The 24,094-nt window shown below is 40.1% G+C and overlaps 1 protein-coding gene across 2 annotated transcripts in view; it reads left to right on the plus strand.

Annotated features, from left to right (window-relative positions):
• Window positions 1–339: 339 nt before the first annotated feature.
• The window catches only part of ERCC6L2 (ERCC excision repair 6 like 2), a gene marked incomplete at its 3' end in the record, with an annotated part of 41,495 nt that continues 17,740 nt past the window's right edge, over window positions 340–24,094 (plus strand). For both annotated transcript variants that reach the window (XR_014592576.1, XM_083884542.1), the window contains exons 1-9: window positions 340–447; window positions 2,811–3,235; window positions 7,535–7,654; window positions 9,165–9,358; window positions 11,836–11,997; window positions 13,144–13,351; window positions 14,734–14,874; window positions 16,438–16,551; window positions 17,995–18,114. Coding sequence is in view for 1 of the 2 variants with exons in the window: in XM_083884542.1 (XP_083740668.1) it covers window positions 426–447; window positions 2,811–3,235; window positions 7,535–7,654; window positions 9,165–9,358; window positions 11,836–11,997; window positions 13,144–13,351; window positions 14,734–14,874; window positions 16,438–16,551; window positions 17,995–18,114 (1,506 nt within the window). The remainder of the gene's footprint in view (window positions 448–2,810; window positions 3,236–7,534; window positions 7,655–9,164; window positions 9,359–11,835; window positions 11,998–13,143; window positions 13,352–14,733; window positions 14,875–16,437; window positions 16,552–17,994; window positions 18,115–24,094) is intronic.

Consider the following 24,094-nt stretch of genomic DNA (forward strand, 5'->3'; position numbering starts at 1 on the left):
TACGGCTCCACCACGAAACCTCGCGATATTTGCCGCCTGCCCGCCGGCGCCAGTAAGCACGGAGCACCTTGGCAACGCACTTCTCGCGATACCCGCGCGGCCGCCCGCAGCCGGTGCCCGCCGGGGCGGGGCGGGGCCGAGGTGCGGGTCGGGTTCGGGCTGGGCTTTCCCGCCGCGCCTCTCCGGGGCGGGCCGCGGTGCCCAGAGCGGGGACAGCCACGGGGCCCTTCCCTACAGCCACGGGGCCCTTCCCTCAGGCGTCCCGGGGCCCTTCCCTCAGGCGTCCCGTGGGCTGCCTCGGCGCCCGCCCCGCCGTGACCCGCTCGGCGGAGGGGCGGCGGCGGGTCCCCAGCGCGCCGGTGCCCGTCGACTCCCAGTGCCTCCGCCCGCGGGCCCCGTCGGGTTTTGCACAGCCAAAAGTTAAAATGTGTGATGATGGTATCCCAGGTAAGCGTGTTACGTGTGTTTTGCTCTAAAATATCCTCGAATTTTGTTTTTGCAGTAATTTATTAGAGTATAAAATTAAAAAAAAAAAAAGGAAAACAAAACCTTGCACTCTACATTAAGTGGTCAACCCTCACTAGTTAGAAAGCATTCGACATAATTTCATGAGTAGTGTTGAAGGGAACTAGTGTATGACAGGAGGCCATTACCACCATGATTTAGTACACTTAATGTTGACAGTGGCACATTTTTCCGCCTGTAGTAAAAGGAGTAAGTGGGGCAAGCATCTTAAATACCACCTGTCATCATTGGTGTCAATGTCCTGTGCCCATGCTAGGAAGCCATACGAGATAAAATGTTTTTGTTCTTACGGTTCCAATTCAAAAGCCAAGAACTTGGTGAATCAGGGTAGTTAAAGTAAGCAGTTCATGCTTTGGCCTTAACAGCATTATTTTCTGGCCTTTGGTAGCAATGGTGTCCTTAATACCATTTTATGTCTTAGGCTTTTTCTCATTCTGTTCCCTGCTTCTCACTAGGTTTGGAGCTTACCAACACTAGTACTATTGCCCAGTGTAATTTATTCCACTTTGCACCTGAACTCTAGTTGTGATGAGATATATGCAACTCCTTAGCCTCAAGTAAATGCTTTGTTAAAAACAAAAACTCTGTTGTCTTAAATCATGGTTTTGAGTCTCTAAACATATTGAATGTCCCTTCACTACTTCATTACTGTGAAAAAAAGGAATTACAGAAGTGCTCTGCTATTTTAAACTTCGATCTGCATATTTAGCAGTGTGCTGTACATGACTGGTTTCAGTTTTTCAGTTTGGTTCCTGTTTTCATGAAATTATAGAAAGAATTAGATGCTACTAGAAGTTAATGTGCTCATCTTTTTGTATTGAGTACAAATGCATAGGTACAAATGCCATGAACTTCAAGGATTCCTTACATATGATTTATGTATATTACATTGAATGTTCAGCCTGTACTTCACTCTTTGCCTCAAAAAGTTACATTTGAGCTTCAAGCCTTGGAGAAGATCTGGAATGGCTGAAGGTCTTGTAGCAGGTCACAGGGTATGGGGTTGAACTCCAAATAAGGATGATGGGGGCATTATTGAAGAGATCTGCTAAACAGTGAATCAAATAGAGAGCAGACCTACAATATTTTTAGTCAGAAGTCACCAAATTATAGGAATCTGCATGTGTTGAGAGGGGAATGGAGCTACTTGAATGGGGGCAGTCTGCTGGGGTTTGCTAAACACCCATGGCCTATGAAATCTCTGTAACTAAAGGAATATTTTAGAGGGCAAAGAATTTTGGAATAGGGGTGTTCTGTAGGTTTTACTATTTTTATTGGTACATACGTAAATCATACGTCAGCTTGGGGCCAATGCTGGCTGCAGAATAGTGGGCTTGGCTACATGGATGCTTTTGTTTTCTCTAAGTGTATATAATTAAATCTATTTAGTAAAGGAATTATAGTTATCTTTGATTTAATTAATACAGAACTTGGTGAAGAGAACCGATCTTCTTGCAGTTTTTACACAGAGACATTAAAATGGGTGAAGGTGGATTTTCTGGCCTTCAGAACTTTTTTCCTTATCTGTGAAAAGTGTCTAGGTTGATTGTCCAGGAACATATACCACCACTGGTCACAGAATGATCAATACTTGCTCTGGTGCAAGATTCTCTCTGGCTCACTCCTTTCTGTAAAAAAGGTGCCTCTCATGGTAATTGATAATGACTTTATTATAAGTATCAAAACTTATTCCTGCAAATAGATAATAAACAAAGTTCTGAAATGAATCATGTATCCGTTTGTTTTGGAATGACTGAGCAGGGGAAGATTAGAAATTGTTTCTGCAAACTCAGAAGAACATCCATTTTCCTCTCAGTTCAGGTTGGAAAACTGTGCTCAGCCATTATTTGCAAGGTTTTTTTTTCTGTGGAAGTTGAAGACCTTGTTTTTTCTAGTAGAGGTATTTTGTTTTGTTTTTCATTGTCAGTATGATGTTGGGTCTTTTCACTTTTATACATACTGCTGTATAAACTTATATATATATATATGTATAAGCCACTGTGTAAAGCATTGGAGTCTGGATGTTGCTTTTTCTTCCTATACACCTTTTGTTATTTTTAAAATAGTGATGTTTAGAGCAAGCTATAATTTTATGTCTAGCTCAGGTTTTGGTTGTAAACAGTAACTGCTATTTTGATTCTAGTGCTACCTTCAGTAAAGTGTTTCATATGAAGTTGTATGCATTTTGTCAACTAAATTTACATCCATTGTTTTAATAGTGAAGAAATTAAGTACTTTGTACATCAGGCCAGTTTATCATGATGTGTGTTTGGTTTTCTTTATAGACCATTGGCATGTTGGGGAGAAATGCCTTGCTCCTTGTTTTGAAAATGGAAAACTTCATGAAGGAACAATAACTTCTCTTGAAAGGGACAAGAATGGAAAATCATTTGCTGTTGTGTCATTCTTGGAGTCTGAAGAAAGGAAAATACTAATAACAAAACTTTGTAAAGTCAAAGACAGCAGAGGACCCTGGAAGAGCTTAATATTTGATGATGGTGATCTAGAAAAGCCATATTTTCCTGACCAAAATCTTCCATCTCCTGCAGTTGCTTTTAAATTATCTGACAATGGCGATTTCATCCCTTATACAATTAACAGATACCTGCGTGATTATCAGAGGGAAGGAGCCCAGTTTCTATACAGACACTATGTTAATAAAACAGGGTGTATTCTTGGAGATGATATGGGCCTTGGAAAGACAATACAGGTATTTTTGTTTGTTTGTTACAGTGGGCAAATATAGTATTTTCTGGGATCTTTTTTTAAAAACATTGTATTTTTGAAGTTTAAACCTCCGTCTGCTGTTGCAGAGATGAATGAGGCAGGACATGATGTCCAGGACAGCACTTGGAGCCAGGAGCGCATTGCTGATTTAAGACTCACTCCTTACAGGCTGTAAAACTGTGGCTCCTTTTAGTATAAGCTTGAGTAATTATGATAGTTAAAATGTTAGTGTGTTTGATTTACCTTGAGGATTGCTACCTGCCCATCAGGAAATCAATTTGCACTGGAGTACACTAACAGAACTTGAGGCCTTATCTGACTGTTGCTTTTAAAATTCCTTTTTTCCTGACAACAAAGTTTCTCTGTTCTGAGAATGCGAAAGAACCTACACTTTTACTCCCATCTCTGGAAATAGTGCTTTGGTATTCCATGCTACTTCTATCACTCTTTTGGAAATGGATTTTGATTGATGAGAGGACAAAGTGTAGCTGGATTTTTTCATTATACTTTGAATTTGTGTGAACTAAATTACTTATTTTTTGCCTATTTTTGCCTATTTTTTTGCCTAATTTTTATTTTTTGTTAGCTTTTTTTGTTAGCTTTTGTGTTAGCTTTTTTGTTACCTCTTTTGTTACCTCTTTTGTTACCTTTTTTAAACGTTTTTTAAATGTTTTTTAATTTTTTTAATGTTTTTAACATTTTTTAACTTTTTAAACAACTTTTCAAAACTTTTCAAAACTTTTCAAAACTTTTCAAAACTTTTCAAAACTTTTCAAAACTTTTCAAAACTTTTCAAAACTTTTCAAAACTTTTCAAAACTTCTTTTCCTTATTTTTTCCTTATTTTTTCCTTATTTTTTCCTTATTTTTTCCTTATTTTTTCCTTATTTTTTCCTTATTTTTTCCTTATTTTTTCCTTATTTTTTCCTTATTTTTTCCTTATTTTTTCCTTATTTTTTCCGTTTTTTTCCGTTTTTTTCCGTTTTTTTCCGTTTTTTTCCGTTTTTTTCCGTTTTTTTCCGTTTTTTTCCTTTTTTCCTTTTTTTTCCTTTTTTTCCTTTTTTTTCCTTTTTTTTCCTTTTTTTCCTTTTTTTTCCTTTTTTTTTCCTTTTTTTTTCCTTTTTTCCCTTTTTTTCCTTTTTTTCCTTTTTTTCCTTTTTTTTCCTTTTTTTTCCTTTTTTCCTTTATTTTCCTTTTTTTTCCTTTTTTTTCCTTTTTTTTCCTTTTTTCCTTTATTTTCCTTTTTTTTCCTATTTTTCCTTATTTTTCCTTATTTTTCCTTATTTTTCCTTATTTTTCCTTATTTTTCCTTATTTTTTCCTTATTTTTCCTTATTTTTTCCTTATTTTTCCCCTTTTTGGTTTTTTTTTCCTTTTTTTTCTTCTTCCCCCTCTTCCCCCTCTTCCCCCTCTTCCCCCTCTTCCCCCTCTTCCCCCTCTTCCCCCTCTTCCCCCTCTTCCCCCTCTTCCCCCTCTTCCCCCTCTTCCCCCTCTTCCCCCTCTTCCCCCTCTTCCCCCTCTTCCCCCTCTTCCCCCTCTTCCCCCTCTTCCCCCTCTTCCCCCTCTTCCCCCTCTTCCCCCTCTTCCCCCTCTTCCCCCTCTTCCCCCTCTTCCCCCTCTTCCCCCTCTTTTTTTTTTGCCTTTTTTTTTTGCTTTTTTTTGCCTCCCCCTTTTCTTTCCCCCCTTTTCTCCTTTTCCATTAAGCATGGCCATGTTTCTCGCCCATGGTAGTTGAAGAACTCAGTAGTTATGGAAGGCTATTTCTACTCTGAACTGCAGATAATGTGATTTCATGTAGTAAGAAGTATTCATATATATATGTGAAAGATAATAGTAAACTTGGGGTGGAGGAACTAAATTTAGTTCTCTTGATTGCATCTTGCATTTTTGAATCTCAGAGCTGATTTATCAGGCACATTTATCACACAGTGGCAGTGTGCTCCTATGTGGAATGCACGTCTGATGGCTATTTCTTTTTAGTCTGTGTCAAGTTTCCAGAAGAAAGGTAGAGATTGTAAAGAATATCTTATGTGAGGAATAACCTATATGAAGAATGACAAGAAGGGATTCTATAAGTACGTAAGTCAGAAAAGAACGGTTGAGGAGACTAATCTGAGGCAGCAAACAAACTCTCGTGTGACTGGTCTGGTGACCTTATATGGTGGCATGATGGTAGTGGTCAATATGGGAAGATGGCCGCATGCCTCTGCTTCTGTAGGGTCTTTGATATAGTTCCGGATGACATCCTTACCTTCTGGAGATTGGATGGATTTAATGGATGGACAGTGCAATGGATGAGGAGTTGGCTGTCTCTCTGGATGCAGCCAGAGTTGTGGTCAATGCCTCTGTGTTGAGGTGGAGGCTGGTGATGAGTGATGTCCCTCAGGATCTGTTTTGGGAGCACTGCTCTGCAATGTCTGCCTCAATAACACAGACACTGGGATCGAGTGCACCCTCAGCAAGTTTGCAGATGACACAAATCTGAGCAGTGCAGTTGACACAGCAGAAGGATGGGATGCCATCCAAAGGGACCTGGACAAGCCTGAGAATTGGGCCCATGAGAATCTTGTGGAGCTCAACAAGTCCAGGTGCAAGGTGCTGCACCTGGGCTGGGGCACTCCCAGACATGAGCACAAACTGGGAGAAGTTGTAGAGATCAGCCCTGAGGAGAGGGACTAGGGGATTCTTGTGGGTGAAGGGCTGGACGTGAGCCAACGGTTTAGTGTTTCTGAATTAGAGGATGATTCATGAGATAAAGACTTTTCTGGAAATCCTTTAAATTTTAATTTTCTTTGTACATCTGAACTGATTTTTGCTTTAAATGGCCTGGCCATATGGTTCATTCATATAAAGCTGAAGTTTAGGTGAAGGCAAATAGAATAATATGGTTTATTAGTGTGATTACAGTCGACTAGTTTGCTATCAAGACACTTGGTTTACTTCTTGCTTTATCTAGAAGAACCAAAAATTTCTGATAATGATTTGCTGTTCCACTGCCTTTGCTGCTCTTAGAACTTTATGATGCAATTTCCTCCAAGAATGTAGAATGTGGAAAAGACATGGAGATATATTGTTCAGTTGAATTTGATTCTGATTCTCAAAGAATTAAAAAAAATAAATTAGTTAAACAACATGTACAAACTGGCAGTTCATCTCAACCTCAGTTTATGAGATACTATGTATAAAGTGTTTGAGTCACTTTTATTCTACATACGTTTCTTTCACTTTGTGGCCATACATGTGATGGATTTCTTCTCTTTTCTGTATATCTAACTGCTCTTCAAGCAGGTATTTTTTCTGCACTCTGCTCTCTTGACCAGCTCTTTCTTCCTATCATGAGAGGGAGAAAGTTCTCTTTTTGGAAATCAACAGTTGGTAGCTTTACCTCTCTCCCACTACGAGCAGCTGAGTAGCAGCTGCAAAAGGAAGTGGTGGGAGCTGGCTGCTCTGAATAAAAAGGGTCTGTTGAGTTTCCAAAAGAAGGGTACCTTTCTGGTGATGCATCTGGTCCTTGCTGCTGCTTAGTCCATGGATACCATTTATCCCAAGTGGATTTGGGATTTGCATGTTCTGGCCAGATCTTTCTCGGCCTTCTTCCTGTTTTAGATTATGATAGGAGCAGTTTGGAATAGCCTGTGCTGGGATGTTTGTCCTTGTTGTGGTGTATTGTAATAAATATGTTCTCATAATTACCTTGAGTGGTTTGAGGCAGATGGGAGAATATAGCACAGAAGAAAAAAATGCTTTTGATGTCAAAAACAGGAATTTGAAGGAATGGAACATACAGAAAAAGGCATATTTATAAAAACAAACCTCTAGGATAATCCTCTTCTTCCTTTTGCAGAAATGATGTTGAGAGAATAGTTAGAGGATATCTAAAACCTTCTGTTTCCTCATATGAAATTCAAGTACCCTAGAAAGGAGGAAACTTGCAAGACAGGTCTCATATCTGTTTTTTCCTGGCTTATTCATACTCAGCCTCTTGTGTACTTTTGTGACTTTTCTACTTAAGAATGAAAGAGTGAAAGCAATTAATTGCACCTATCATTTATTCAAGGAATTCTTGGGAATCCAAGGGAGGGAGGGGTCCCATTTAAAAACCAGATTTATTTAAAACCAACAAACACCCCCTGCCTGCACCGCCCAGAAAAAAAAATCTCCCCCCACCAAACCAAACCACCTTCTGAAGTCTTGTCCAAGATTTTGTCCTAAATGTTTATTTTCTGTGGAATTCATTCAATTCCTTATTGTACATAGTCACCGAGAATTGTTTTCTTTCTCAAGGTTATTTCATTTTTGGCTGCAGTGTTGCACAAAAAGGGAACACGTGAGGATATTGAAAATAATATGCCAGAATTTTTACTGCGGACGATGAAAAAGGGCTCAGATTGTAACCCCAAGAAGGTACAACTTTTAGTGATACTAGCTTAAGGATTCTGATGAAAAGCAGTACTTGGATTTATTTGTGTGTTTGTTTGTTTGTTTGTTTGTTTGTTTGTTCGTTCTAGGAGTATATGTGGATTAATTTTTAAAATTCAGCTGCTGAACTAGGATTTCATGCCTTTCCTAGTAGTGTTTGGAAAGCCTTCAGTTTTCAGACTGTCATAGTGCTCTCTCTCTCTAGTTGTTATTATGTAGTCTATTAATACTGTTCATGCTCACACACCTAAGAAAGGAGGTGTCTGGGTTAGATTTGTGGTTAGAGTACATTGAAAAGCCCATGATAGTGAGTAGAAAATGAGTGCGATATTTTTAAATGAGAAAAAAAGTATATTCATATATACATGTAATATATAATATATATAGTCTATAGTATAAAGTATATTTATAATAACAGGGTATTTAATTAGAAGAAATCCATATATTTGGAAAATGTATTGCAAATTGTTTTGTGACATCCTGTATATTCTTGATTGGCTGTCATAACGTTGGGAGTAAGTCTGACTGATAATCTAGGTAATCAAATACAGTGACAGCAAATAAAAGATACATGTAGTAGTTCTGTGAGAATTAGATAAATGTGCAGATCATTTTAATTTTATCCATTACAGAAACCTTGGGATTTTTATTTTCCATTGTTATTTTTATTTTGCTGGGATAGTTAGAGAATTTGACTGGCATAATGTGTCATGGGACTGTAGCTCTGTGAATAATGCATACATGCTCCTCAGGAAATACAGGCTGAGAGGAAGGGATAAAAGGGTTAGCACTTCATGTGCAAAGAAACAGGTATGCTTCTGACTAAGAATAAGAGAGGAATGTCACTTTGAGGACGTTTAATGTTGAAACAGGTCACAGAGAGATTGTAGACCCCATCCATCCTTATGAGGTTTTGAAGACCTCAGTTGGGAAAGCCTGGGTTTGAAGTCAGTGTTGTCACTGTTTTGACTATAACATTGGACTGAAAATGTCCCAAGGTCACTTCCTACCTCACTGATTTTATTATCCTGTGATATTAAGTGAATTGTATGAGCTGTCCTAATTTTTTAACCCTTTTCAGGACTATGTGTTTTCAAGTCACATGATGACTAGGCTTGTGGATTTGAGGAAGCTGTTCATCCTTTTATTTTCTCCATTTGTAAAACTTTTTTATGGTATACAGATGCTATAACAAAGCAAAATGATAGTTTCACATCTTACTGCAGTTATTAGAGGATAATTTGAGTAAGTAGTGCTTTTTAGTGTTTAATTTTAGTATAACAGTATTTTTCTGCTGTACTATATGCATACTCAGAGTAAACTGATTACTTTGAATTTATATTAACTTTAGATACTTTCCATACATCCTTTGAAATGAAAGAATTAAGCAGTCAAATTGCTCAGAGCAGTAAAACAGTCAAGATCTTGACTTCTGTTATTAAGAAGTTGCTGTTGTAGTTTTTCGAGGGATACTATATTATATATTTGTTTTCAGACTTTCCTCATAGTGGCCCCTCTTTCAGTACTGTACAACTGGAAGGATGAGTTAGACACTTGGGGATACTTTAAAGTCTCTGTCTTACATGGGAGTAAAAAAGATGATGACATGAGTCGCATCAAACAAGGGAAATGTGAAGTTGCTCTTACAACATACGAGATACTTCGACTTTATTTGGATGAATTTAACAGGTAATGGTTTCAATGTTAACTGTCTGATTGTGCATTGTTCTTTTCAAGGACTTTTTTCTGTTTATATTTACTGTTAAATTCATTGACTCACTGTGCTGCAGAGAAGAATCCCTGTATTATTGAATTTATTTTGTGCTACTGAATTTAACCTGTACAATTGTGGTCGGTCAGCCTTGGCTGGACACCAGGTGCCTATCAAGTCACTCTTATCAGTCCCCTTCTCAGCTGAACAAGGAGGAGATATTAAAATAAAAACCAGCTCTTTAGTTGAGGTAAGGCAGTTTACTAAAACAAAAGCAAAAATTTAGGCATGCAAAGAGGGGGGAAAAAAAAGGTTAATTTTTTTTTTCTCATCAGCTAGCAGTGTTGAGCCACTTCCCAGGAAGCAAGGTTTCTGTATACGTAGCGGTTGCTCTGGAAGGCAAAGGCTGTAAATAACAAATGTCCCATTCCTCCTCCTTTCCTTAGCTTTTTTATCTGAGCTTACCATGTAGGATGAGTTATCCCTTTGGTCAGTTTGGGTCAGCTGGCCGAGTTTTGTTCCTTCCCTGGATCTTACTCATTCTCAGTCTACTGATGGATGTGGGAGGAATGTTGAGAGACAGCGCTGATGCTCTGCCAGTGCTGCTCAGCAGGAGCCAAAGCCCTGGTGTGTTAACAACACCTTTCCAGCTACCCAGAGACCTGTGAGAGCTGCAGGGGGAAAATTAACTCCATCTCAGCCAGACTCAATATAACTATCTTTGTAATGGGACACTTGATAGCAGTAAGTTTTTGAATAGTTCTCATAAAACCAGTCTTTGCTGGTAACGCAGTTACAAAATGTTCTCTGAAAGGTGCAGGAATTGCGTGCCTGAAAACTGATAATAGCTAAAAGAGATGTAGAAGGTATTTCTGTCTTTTACTTCTAGTACAGTGTAAGGAGAACACTGAGATTTAAACCTACACATTTCTCATCAATCCTAGAGGTCCTTTTCCCTTATGTTGTCTTAGAAGTGTAGGGTAAGAGTTGTGACAATGGTTGGTGGTAGCAGCCTGCCCTCAGCAGCTGATATAAGTGGATCTTGGCATTTCAGGCATTGGAAAGGCCCAGGCCCCAGAGAGTACCTTAGTTGTCTGGAGATCCTTCGTCAAAACAATCAGATCTTCATCTCTGTGCTCAGGTCTGAAGTACAGAGAGTAGAGAAGTACAGATGGAAAAGTAGTTTTGTTATCAGCCCCCTAACTATTTGTGTTCTTTCTGAGGAACTCTTCATGCCTGATGATGGAATAGACTGTGGTCAGGAAATAGATGCATGTGTGGAGCAGATCTGATGTGTGACTGCCTGCAAATGCATTTCTTCAGTGTGCAGATTTACCAAACTGCAGATGATGTGACTGGATGGGCCTATGATCTTAATACCAGAAGAAGCTTTATGTCTTGCTTCACTACCGTGATGGATTGGCTTCAAAAGCTGCTCTTAAATAACTAGCTATCAGCTGTAAGAATACATATGCTCAGTTATGCATGCAAAACAGTATGAGAGATTTAAGTGGTAGGAGCCAGGATAGGAACATCTGATAGACTTTTCAGAAATTCCAGTTTTTAGCATATTTTGAGAATGTAGTTACCTGAATATGAATGAATGTTTTTAGTGGGTAGCAAAAATGCCACAAGATCAACCTTCATTAGTGAACTAAATGTGGCTCGCTCAGGACTAGGCTTTCTACTAAGCATCTCTAAACATACATGTCTGTTTCAGCTTTTTGCAGCATATCAGACTGGATATGGTTGTGTTCTGAAATATTCATATATATTAAATGAACTTCTAAAGTTAGTAAATCTCTTCCAAGGGACTTGAAGATTTATTATCAAAATATACAGGTCATTCTACCCATAAGTTTTATTCTTAAACTGACTACACAATATCTTTTGGTCACTGCTTGTAGCTTCTCATCACAATCGCAAAATATTAAACTTTCTCTGTTATATTGGTATTGTATAGCTGCTCGGGTGATACTTTCTTGTAGAAAACCATGCAGATTGAAATGTTTTCTGTTCACTGGTAGTTGCATTGGAAAATTTTTGTTGGGAAAATGAAGCACACCTATGTTAAGCATATTTCAGTCGTGTACCTTCAGAGACTTATTTATTTTTTGTAAATCTTAATTATGAGTGGAGTTAATTTTAGTGGGATGTTCTGGATTCATTGGTCCACAGATTGAAAGCTGCTTTCTTCACAGAAAGCGTTTGATACGGGTAACAGTAGCTCATTTTTTGGCGGTGTAGTTTAGCCATTATGTTCACTATGCTAATTAATTTACTAAGCAAACAATATAAAGAAATAGAGTAATATAATACGAAAAACAGGGAAATAAAAAAGTAATAATGTGTTATCATACAATCACAGCTGTTTGTGTGGCTGACTTCACTTTTTGCGTGTATGTGGGATGGTGGGACAAGTAATGTCAATTAATGAAATCTTTTTGATCTGCAGTATAGAGTGGTCTGCTGTGATAGTGGATGAAGCACACAGAATCAAGAATCCAAAGGCTCAAATAACTCAAACCATGAAGTCATTAAAATGCAGTGTTCGAATAGGTCTTACTGGAACCATTCTTCAAAACAATATGAAGGAGCTTTGGTGTGTTATGGACTGGTAAAGTATTTTCTTTTATGGTTAAATGCCTCTGTGTGTTAACTGTGCAGTGGGGTTGGGGCAGGACTGGATGATTTGGACCCATCTTTGTTATAAAAAAACAGCAACAAAACACAATTCTCAACCTCAAAACACCTGCTTTTTTGAGAATATAACTTACTGGGAAGGTAAGCTCCTGATATTTTACAGTTACCTAATACATTTGGAGTTCATCCCAGCTTGCTTCTTTAGGGAATTTGGGAAGTAGTTAAAATTATTCTTCCTCCACCTCCCATATTACCTTTTTTGTTTGTTTGTTTGTTTCTTTTTTCTTCTGTCCTTTGCCCAGTAGATAAGGAATCACACAGCCTTAACCAACATACTGTCTTTGGTCTGTCCTGTATGTGCAGGTCATTCTGACCTACTTGGAGGATGAAAGTAATAATATTTTGTTTTTTTTTTTTTTTTTCCCAAAATGCACAAGTGCACTTATTTGAAAAGTAACAGTCTTCTCCAGAAAAACTTTTAGTGGTCAAAGAGAGGGGCAACTGACTGTAGATACAAATCTAAACCTCCTGGGAGTGCTTTGCAGAGGAAGAACAAAGCAAACATACTTTAAATATAATATACAGAACAGAAATAGCTGGAAGAATTTTTAAGCTTAGTGTTGCATTTGGTTCATTAAAACTATGCTGATGTTGTTAGTAAATTGTTCCAATGTGTAATGCTGCCAATAATTACTAAATTCTTTTCACTGTTGGGTTTCTGAAAAAGTTATTTAGTTAATTGTAGTATCTGCATATTCTGATTTCATAAAGCCAGTAAAAATTGAAATCATGACTACTTCCAGTTTAGGCTCCTCAACATTAGCAGCCTTGTAGTTTAGAGGTTCTATATACTTGTGATTTCTGTTGTTATGCTAAATTTTTTTTTTCTTGAGATTACAACCCTTTTCCTAAGGGATATATCTTAGCATTTGAGAATTACAGAAAACAAATGAAAAATGGCATGTCTTAAAATAGTATATGTTTCTATTTGTACTTAAAATTTTTAGTAGTTTCTCTAGTGACTGCTACCTTAAGGTGTTTTGCTGTTAGCCGGAAAAGAAAATTATGGTATGCTTTAAATCAGTGAATTGATCCCTCATCCCCTTTTGTTTTTTAATAGGGCTGTACCAGGACTTTTAGGTAGCAGAGTACATTTCAAGAAGAAATTTTCTGATCCAGTGGAGCATGGCCAGAGGCACACTGCAACTAAAAGAGAGCTAGCAACAGGTCGTAAGGCCATGGTGAAGCTAGCAAGAAAAATGACTGGCTGGTTTCTGAGACGTACCAAAGTGCTTATCAGTGATCAGTTGCCAAAAAAGGAAGACAGAGTAAGACTGCCCTCACATTTCAAATACAATGCTAATGAATGTATCTCTTCTTTTTTGTTTTCTTATTGTACTTTTCCCCTTGCATCATATCTGTAGTTTATGGTTTTCTCTTCATCTTATTAAGAAGAATCCATAGCCTTGGAAAAAGTGCGCTTGAAGTAGTGTGCTTTGTTCACATAATTACTATGATTGCACATTGAAATAGAGTTAATCAAGCATGAAAATGCTTAGCTAGTCTTCTGACTAGTGATTTACATGTCTGTTTTATGTGTGTTTTTGTCTTTATCTCTGCAAGCCCAAAGCAATGTGTGTAAATTTCTTGAAATTCTATGCAGAACTTCTTAATTTGCATCTTGACACTTTGTGTATGGAACAGTAGGCTTTTAACTCCCTCATTTTTGATCCTGAAATAAAAGAAAAATCTCAGACAAGCTGATTCTGTGATAGGTCTGTAATCCTGTTCATCTGATGAAATTGTAAATATTATATGAAGTGATAATACTTTATTGATATAGCTAAGAGTTCTGCTGATTTTTTTCTTTTGTGTAGACAAACACATAAGTTTGCAGCTGGTTTTATTTTCAAAATTTGGGTTTTTTTCTTCATCCTTAGTTTATAATAATGTCATCTAGGCTGTCTTCTGAAGGAAGGATTAACACAAACATCAGTCAGTTCCTTTTTTGAATCTAGCAGGTTTTATTCTTTTCATTATCTTGTTAATGTGAGTATATGTTCAAGTTACTGCTGTATTATTATAGCTCAGCATGGTGCTGCTACTGTGTGGATAGCATAGGTTAAGGAACGATCTTGGGATTTCTGTCTCCTGCTGCTTAAGACTGAGGATGTCATGGAGATGCCACCCATGGTCTTAAAGAAGAGGGATCAGAGTTTTGGCCACAGCACTGTGTAGATCCTTGCCTTCTTGTTGTTTATTCTGTTTGTCCCGCTTGTGGTAGTGCCCTACAACAGCTAATGCCTAAAAAGGGGAAAGAAGGGGCAAATTAAGCACTTTGCAAAACAGAGAGAAATCTGTAATTAACATTATGTGTTTACTTCTTTCACTTTTATTTCCTCTTCCTTTTCTGTCACAAAAGCCATATTTAAAGGTTTCAAGCAAAATAACAGCACATTCCTGTAGAATGATACTGATATTCTTTGTAGAATTTTGGGGTGGAATAAAATAAGTATGCATACATTTTGACTATAGTTTCATGCTCTTTTGGTGTCAAGATCCACAGTTTTTTCATTTGGTGATAGAATAATTTCCTGTAATTTCTACTTTATTTTCAGTGATCTGTGACTTATGTTTTTTGATGCAGTGGTTTTTTGCCTTTCATTGTATGCTGCTCATGATAGTGTTTCTTGTGTTTTCTCTTTGGCAGATGGTGTTTTGTTCCCTAACTGAATTCCAGAAAGCAGTGTACCAGGCGGTGCTAGAGACAGATGATGTAACCTTGGTCTTAAGAGCAGGAGAGCCCTGTAGCTGTAACAGTGGTCGGAAAAGGAAGAACTGTTGTTACAAAGTAAGAACTGTTTGGATTTTAGAGGATAGTCTTCTGAATTTCTCAAGAGGCTCTCTGCTGATTAAGCGCTGATTGAACTGTTTGCCTACTTGTAGCCCATCTGTTTGGGAAATTCCAACAGGAAACATGGAGAGCTGCATCACCAACATGATGGAGTTAGACACTTTGGGGTTACTGTAAAGCTACTTTGCATGCCCTGAGCAGGTGATTGTTACCTATGCAGTAAATTCTGGATCTTTTGTATTCATAAATGCATCTGTGATTTAGTTAATATTGGCAAGGGAACTGCATTGAGATGTTCAGTATGTGTGTCAGGCATACTGCTCCCAGGTGGCTCAGGTGGTTTGTGCAGGAGCTGCAAATGAGAGGCGCCCTGAACTCAGCAGATTGCCTAGACAGTTTGTTGTCTTCTAACTGCAGTTGTGTCTTTCTGTGCTGTTAAACATTTACTTTGCCTTGCTTCATGAGGGGAGAACTGTAACAGCAGCCAGAGAGCACAAGCTGAACTTTGTCCATGAGTAACAGCTTTGCAGAATTTTTCAGTCTTCTTTGGACTTCTTAAAAGAAGCTAGATTTGATTAGTCTAGCTTTGTATTTGTTCTTCCTACATCACTCAGTAGGCTCAGATTAAGTGTAACTTTTAAACATTTAGAAGCATGTGTCACATGCTTGTTTCTTCCTTTTATCTCTCTGGCCTGCTCTGATTCTGGTGTAGTGTTTTGGGGGTTTTTCCAGATGATGTAGCTTCTTCAGTTCCCTGTATCTTTCTTTATGGGCAATCCCTTTTTCAGTTTTGTTTAATATTCCATGGATACTAGTCCTCTTTGCAGGCTTTTGTTTCTAGTGATGTTTTGTAGAAAATAATAAATGTTGGTGAACTTGATTCACAAAAGGGTAGGAGGCAGGCCTGCAAATAGCTGAATGCTCTGATGGACTGTCTTATTCCGAAGTTAACTGTAAAATTTAGTTTCATTATTATTTAGTTTTATTTAATTTTTATTTAGTTTTATTTAATTTTTTGCCTTTGAGAAGGCAAAGGAAGACAAATACTGATCAAGCCAGCAACCATAACTAGGAAGATAAGCTGATGAGGTCCTGCTACACTGTAGAATGTCTGAAGCTTGAATTATGCTATTTGAGATGTTTGTAAAGCTTTTGCTGGAGAGAAAAGCAAACTTAGCAGTTGAAAGGTAAGAGGTCATTCTGACTACTCTTGCTTGATTTAGTTAGTTAAAAAGTTACCATTTTCTTGTTTACTGGAGAGTTCTTGGTTATCTCTGTGTGAAGTCTGTAGAAGTTACTATCTGAAATGTTTAGCAAGCAATAAGCCTAGCTGTAGGGTTTTTTCTTATTGAGAAGATGTTTCTATTAACAGGGTCGCAAAGCTTCAGGAAAAACAAAACTTGGTTCATTTTTATCACAAATGCAGTATTCATTTCTTGGGGATCAGTTATTGTACTAAGAATTGTTAATGCATTTAGCCTGGTAAGAATAGCATTTATTTAAAATTATTACTTCTTTTCAGTAGTATTTGTTTGCATAAACTGGAGGTTCTTTTCATAGGTAAATGCACATGGTGAAACAATTAAGTCGTTGCGCTTCAGTTACCTAATGATCCTGCAAAAGGTTGCAAATCATGCTGCACTGCTGCAGACAGACAACACTAGCCAGCTGCAGGTTAGTTTCTATCTAAAAATTGACTTGTGGAAAACGAATGGGGTGAAATCTTTTCGATGAAAATTGCTACTGGCATCCTTTATAAGTCTTAACTAACCGCAGTTAAGATATTTTGTGAAATTCCTTTCCCATTCAGGCATACAGAATGCGTACCTTATAAAGATGTTATACAAAACAACATGTTCATTTAGTTGATTCATAACTGAAAGTAAGGATTATAAAACGTTGAAGAGATTAGGAGGGAGAGTAATTTTTAATGATTTCTAATAGTGCCATTTTTGTTACATTTAGGAAGAGTGCCTGTAAGAGGAATGTCTTTGTGCAAATAAACAAATAATAGATAATTAGATTTTTTTTCTCTTGTACTTTATATTAGAGCTGAGTTTGTTTAAATAATGAGAAACATGTTTTAGAAGAAATTACTCAATGAAAGGTCAGTATCAGCTTATCTTATTACTATGTCAAGCAACAAGACCAAGAGAAAACAGTTTTAGAAATATTAGTTTGTGAGCCTTAAGACCCAGGAGTGCAGAAAAGAATTTAGGGATGTTACCACTTTCTCTTAGAATCTGTGAAAGAAGAGAAATCAGAATGTCCTAGTTAATTTTGCAAATTTGTTCCATTAAAGCAGTTTTGCATACAGCAAAAAAAACCCAAAAAAACCAAAAAAACCCAAAAAAAACCCAAAAAAACCCACCCTGATGTTTTCAGTGGGCTTTTTTGTGTATTGCATATGTAGTTTTTGTTGTAATAACATTTGATATTTAAATAACATCTGAAATAACAGAATACAAATATTTTGTGAGTTACAGTTTTCTGCATGATGCATAATTATTATTTTTTGCCAACATCTACTAAATAAACTAATATTTGGTAGTGGTTTTTACCTTGGGTGTTGAAGGCCCTTACATGTGTTATTCTTAGGTGAGAGATGTGATCTTTTCTTTCTCTCTGGAAAAGTGGACTTTGTGAGGTCATGTTTAAGTTCAGAACTAAATTTAGCAGTGGAGCTTTATATGGCTTTTGAAGAGCTTAAGTGCTTTTCTTGTACAGTTTTTGTTATGGAACAATATGTAATTCCCATACTGGCTTGTTACACCAGAGGGTCAAGAGAAATGGTGGTGCACAACTGTTGGGTAATGCAAACCTCAAGGCAACAGAATTTTTTGAAACTGACAATTCTGGCCAGGAGAAGAAATTCTGAATATGAGCCATAATTTTACATTAAGAATATCTTCTGTTTCTAAATGAAACAAAGCAAAACACACAGGATATATTTTATCAGTTTTTTATCCGGCACTTTTTATAGTAAACTAAATTGAAAACTGCATAACTCTGCTTGAGATACTTTGCCAGATCATGTTTCAACCTGTTTAACTCCTTGCATGCCTTAATATAGCTCTGATTTTTAACACCTGTTAAATCTTTCTGCTTTTCTTCCAGGAAGCGCATATCAAACGAGTTTGCAGCCAGGTATTTTCCAGTTTTCCAGATTTTGTGCAGTTAAGCAAGGATGCAGCCTTTGAAACAATTTCAGATCCAAAATATAGTGGAAAAATGAAGGTAAACCCATTCCTTAGAAGAAAAATAAATATTGTTAATAGTAATAGATTTGGCTTATATTATATGGATATAAGAAAATACACACCTAATAGTTTTGGAGGTTTTAATTATTCTGTTTATGGTTGATCATACAACAGAAGGTGTCTCCTGTCATGGATCAGTATTTATCCGGGCAAAGACTGAATAAGAGTAATCTGTGATGCTAAAATTTTCTGTGATTTTAGCTTCACGTGTTTGATGGTAAGCATGGAAATTACCAGTATAAGTCAACAGAACTATTGTTTCATGAAACCATGGATTCCAGTGACAGTTGGAAATACTTGGCAAAGAAAAGGAAGCAAAACAAAATCATTATGGGCTTAATGGTTTGTGCACAGCTTCAATTTTGTGTGTAGTTCCAGTCTCTCCTCTCAAAAAGCATATGCTAGACTTTGAAGAGGCTCAGAGGATGGTTCAGAGAAGGGCCACAAGGGTGATTAGTAAATGTGTTTCAGAAGCAGCCAAGTAGGCTGGGACACTCCAGACTGTAAAGAATGTCAAAGGATAAATGTAAGTGGGATCTACACAATCATTAATAGAATGGTGTCCTGGGTTGTAGTGTAGGATGTACACAAAGTATTTATTCTATCACCATCGTCATGAACTGTTGAAACCAAGTGGGGCAGTGTCTTCCCAGGCCCCTTGCCTTTGGGCTCTTCTGCTCATGGCCCATCAACGCCTGGCCCATGACTCACAGGTAACTCCCTCCAGGAGTTATCTCTGTTTAATGGGCCATCAAGGACCCACTTCATGACTCATCGTCCCATTGTGAGATGCTCCGCCCAGGGGGAGGAGCCAAGCATTCTCACCTGGATATAATCTAGGATTTGGGACAGTACAAGCAGCCTTTACATACTGGATTCCCAGAGGACCAGAGCTACCAGACCTTTCTACAGGATCACTGTTTCAGGAAGACCACCTCATCTGGACTGCTTCCACCACCCTGCTCAAGTTGTATTCTGACTCTGTCAGTGGTCTTTTGTGTTATTGCATTTATTTAATTTTATTTAATTTTTACCTTTTTACCTTTCTTCTTATTAAATTGTATTTCTGACTTGGAGCCTCTCACTCATTTTGCTTTCAAACCATGACATATTTTTGGTGCCCAATGTGGGGCAGAGGCACTGAGAATAGTCAGAATTCCAATCTTACATTGAAGAAGACACCTGTTTGCTATGATGCTCAACATGCTTACATGTGTCTTATATCTATCTCTCTATATTTTTCCACACATGGGGCACTGTCTGCCGGTCTTAATGCTCCTGCATAGACCAGGGTGTGGTACTAAAATTGCCTTATTGGTCTGTTATGTCCATTGCTTGATAAACTCCGAGGCAATGAACAGCATTCAGAATATATACCCAGTTTTGGATTCGTTTTCTGGTCTAGGATGCTACATCTGGGGCCTCAACAATCTTACCCAGCCCCTGTGGGGAGGAGTAAAGAATGATTTTTTCCAGCTTTTCAGGCATAACACAGCAGTTTTTGAAAATATTGAGTACCCTCTGGATGCCAAGGACAGTGTGATGTTGTTGTTAGTCCTGCTTTGTCTTCTCTGCACAGCCCATACCATGCTTAGGATCAAAACACTACATGGTGTGATGCAGCATCTTCTTAAGGAAGAGGAAGAGAGAAAGAGAAGCAAAGCAACAGCATCAGCATGTACACAGACTGTCACAGAGGAGAAAGAAGCCAAAAGTGAATCAACAGTGTCCACATCTGTGCAGACTGTCACAGAGGAGAAGGGAACCAAAGGTGCCGGCAGCATTTCCACACAAACCGTCACTGAACTGGAACCACCTAAACCAGTAGCAGTTGCCACCACTCAGAAAAAGAAGTCAAGGAGCAAATCAGTCCGCGTAGTGACTGATGAGGATGCAGCAGGACCTTCGCAGCCAGCAGAAGAAACAGAGATAGAGATCATCACTCGCTCTTTATTCCTGGGTGAGTTGCGTGACCTGCAAAGGGAATTCACCCGCCAGACCAACGAGTCCATCCTGACCTGGCTACTCCGCATCTGGGACGCTGCAGCCAATGACACCATTCTGGATGGAATTGAGGCCGGGGAACTGGGATCGCTGTCCCGGGATGTGGTCATTGACCAGGGGATCGGGAAAACCAAAGAACCTCTCAGCCTCTGGCAGCGACTGCTAACAAGTGTGAAAGACAGATACCTTTGTAAAGAAGACCTCCAAGTACACCAAGGAAAATGGAGCACAATAGAACAAGATATCCGATGCCTGAGAGAATTGGCTGTGCTGGAGATCATTTTTTCAGAAGACGAGAGGTTTCCTAAAAGCCCAGATGATGTCCAGTGCACATCACGGATGTGGTTGAGAATTGCACAGCTTGGACCAGAGATGCACTCACGTTACCTGGCAACACTGCAATGGAGGGAAGGTGAGAACAAGGTGGGTGTCTTGGCTAATAAATTAAGAATTTACGAGGACACTGTCACTGCCCCAGTTCGTACCCATGTCTCATCTGTGGAAACAAGACTGGCTGAGCAAGTCCGGAGCTTGATTGAAGAAGGCCATCAGAAATTAAAAGAACTTAAGGAAGAAATTTATCATATCTCACCAGAGCCAACGAGAGTCTCTGCCATTAGGAGCAGGCGTCCCCCAGCCAGGGAGAGAGGATACACACCACAGGGTAACCTCTGGTCTTTTCTTCGAGAGCATGGAGAAGACATGAAGAAGTGGGATGGAAAACCCACCTCCTCCTTAGCAGCCCGGGTATGTGAACTGAAAAGAGGAACACCTACCACAAGAAGCCCATCTAGAATCAAGGTTGCCCCAGTCTCTCAGAACTCCAGACGGTACAGGAATGATGATATGACTGATCCTCTGGAAGGGACCTCAGAAACATACGTACAGGAGGAGAATGATGTATGCCATGACCAGGAACAGGGGTGCCCTGCCTCTAGCCAGGAAGAGGAAAGGGACAATCGGATCTACTGGACTGTGTGGATCCGATGGCCTGGCACATCTGACCCACAAGAATATACGGCATTGGTTGACACTGGGGCCCAATGTACCATGATGCCATCAAGGTATGTAGGAACAGAATCCGTCTCTATTTCTGGGATGACAGGAGGGTCCCAGGAACTGACTGTATTAGAGGCTGAAGTGAGTTTAACTGGGAAGGGGTGGCAAAAACACACCATTGCGACTGGCCCAGAGGCCCCATGCATCCTCGGCACAGACTGTCTCAGGAATGGATATTTCAAAGACCCAAAAGGATATCATTGGGCTTTTGGGATAGCCACAGTTGAGAAAGAAAACATCAGACAGTTGAATACTTTGCCTGCTCTCTCAGATGACCCCTCTGCTGTGAGACTGCTGAGAGTCAAAGGACAACAAGTACCAACTGCCACAACAACAGTACACCGCCGCCAATACCGCACTGACAGAGACTCTGTGATTCCCATACACGAGATGATCCATAAACTGGAGAGCCAAGGGGTGGTCAGTAAGGCTCATTCACCTTTCAACAGCCCAATATGGCCCGTGCATAAGTCCAGTAGAGAATAAAGACTGACAGTGGTTTACCGTGCTCTGAATGAAGTCATGCCACCACTGAGCGCTGCCGTGCCAGACATGTTAGAGCTTCAATATGAGCTGGAGTCGGAGGCAGCAACATGGTATGTGACCATTGATATTTCCAATGCTGCCTTCTCCATTCCTTTGGCAGCACAGTGCAGGCTCCAGTTTGCTTTCACCTGGAGGGGCGTGCAGTACACCTGCAACCGACTGCCCCAGGGGTGGAAACACAGCCCCACCATCTGCCATGGGCTGATCCAGGCTGCACTGGAGAAGGGTGAGGCTCCGGACCATCTGCAGTACATCGACAACATCATCGTATGGGGGAACACCCCAGGGGAGATCTTTGAGAAAGGAGAGAAGATTATCCAAATTCTGCTGAAAGCTGGTTTTGCCATTAAATGAAGTAAGGTTAAAGGACCGGCTCAAGAAATCCAGTTCCTGGGAGTCAAGTGGCAAGATGGACATCACCAAATCCCCACAGAGATAATAAACAAGATCACTGCCATGTCCCCACCTACCAACAAGAAGGAAGCACAAGCTTTCCTAGGTGCCATAGGCTTCTGGAGGATGCACATTCCTGAGTACAGTCAGATCGTGAGCCCTCTCTACCTGGTTACCCGCAAGAAGAACGATTTCCACTGTGGCCCTGAATGGCATCAAGCCTTTGTTCAGATCAAGCAAGAGATGTTCATGCAGTAGCCCTTAGCCCAGTCAGGACGGGACCAGATGTGAAGAATGTGCTTTACTCTGCAGCCGGGAACAACGGTCTGTCCTGGAGCCTTTGGCAGAAGGTGCCTGGGGAGACTCGAGGCCGACCGTTGGGATTCTGTAGCCGAAGTTACAGAGGCTCCGAAGCCAACTACACTCCCACAGAGAAGGAGATCTTGGCCACCTATGAAGGAGTTCAAGCTATCTCAGAAGTGATTGGTACTGAAACACAGCTGCTTCTGGCACCCCGATTATCAGTGCTGGGGTGGATGTTCAAGGGAAAAGTTCCTTCCACGCATCAAGCCACGGACACCACATGGAGAAAATGGATTGCTGTCATTACACAGCGTGCCCATATTGGAAACCCAAATCGCCCTGGGATTCTGGAAGTTATGACAAACTGGCCAGAAGGTGAGACTTTTGGATTATCGTCTGAAGAAGAAGAGAAGCAAGTAACACGTGCCGAAGAAGCACCCCCATATAATGGGCTACTGGAGACTGAAAGACGATACGCTCTCTTCACTGATGGCTCCTGCCGAATTGTAGGCGCTAACCAGAAATGGAAGGCTGCAAGTTGGAGCCCCACACGACAAGTTGCACAGGCTACCGAGGGACAAGATGGGTCGAGTCAGGTTGCAGAGCTTAAAGCTGTCCAGCTGGCTTTGGATATTGCTGAACGAGAGGAATGGCCGAGGCTCTATCTCTACACTGACTCATGGATGGTAGCTAATGCTCTGTGGGGATGGCTGAATCGCTGGAAAAAGGCCAACTGGCAGCGCAGAGGAAAACCCATCTGGGCCGCTGACATTTGGCACGACATCGCTGCCTGAGTAGAGAGACTGACCGTGAAGGTTCGACACGTGGACGCACACGTACCCAAGAGCCGGGCTAATGAGGAGCATCGCAACAACGAGCAGGTGGACAAAGCTGCCAAGGTGAAAGTATCACAGGTGGATCTGGACTGGCAGCACAAGGGAGAACTGTTCCTAGCTCGTTGGGCCCATGATGCCTCTGGTCATCAAGGAAGAGATGCGACATACCGATGGGCCCGTGACCGAGGGGTGGACCTTACTATGGACAGCATCTCCCAGGTCATCCACAACTGTGAGACCTGCGCTGCAATCAAACAGGCCAAGCAAGTGAAGCCTCTGTGGTATGGTGGACGATGGCTGAAGTACAGGTATGGGGAAGCCTGGCAAATTGACTATATCACCCTTCCCCAAACCCGCCAAGGAAAGCGCTACGTGGTGGAAGCCACCACTGGATGGCTGGAAACCTACCCTGTGCCTCATGCCGCTGCCCGGAGCACCATCCTGAGCCTGGAAAAACAAGTCCTGTGGAGACAAGGCACCCCTGAGAGAATTTAGTCGGACAGTGGGACCCATTTCAAAAACAGCCTTATAAACACCTGGGCTAGAGAACACGGTATTGAATGGATATATCACATTCCTTATCATGTACCAGCTGCCAGGAAAGTTGAACGATGCAATAGACTACTAAAGACTGCCCTGAAGGCACTTGGTGGGGGGATCTTCAAGAATTGGGAAATAAACTTAGCCAAAGCCACCTGGATGGTCAACACCCGAGGGTCTATCAGTCGAGGTGGTCCTGCCCAGTCTAAACCCTTGCACACAGTAGATGGAGACAAAGTCCCTGCAGTACATATAAAAGGTGTAAGGCGTTTTAGG

The sequence above is a fragment of the Zosterops lateralis genome (genome assembly GCF_965231275.1).
Source record: "Zosterops lateralis genome assembly, chromosome: Z".
NCBI lineage: Eukaryota > Metazoa > Chordata > Aves > Passeriformes > Zosteropidae > Zosterops > Zosterops lateralis.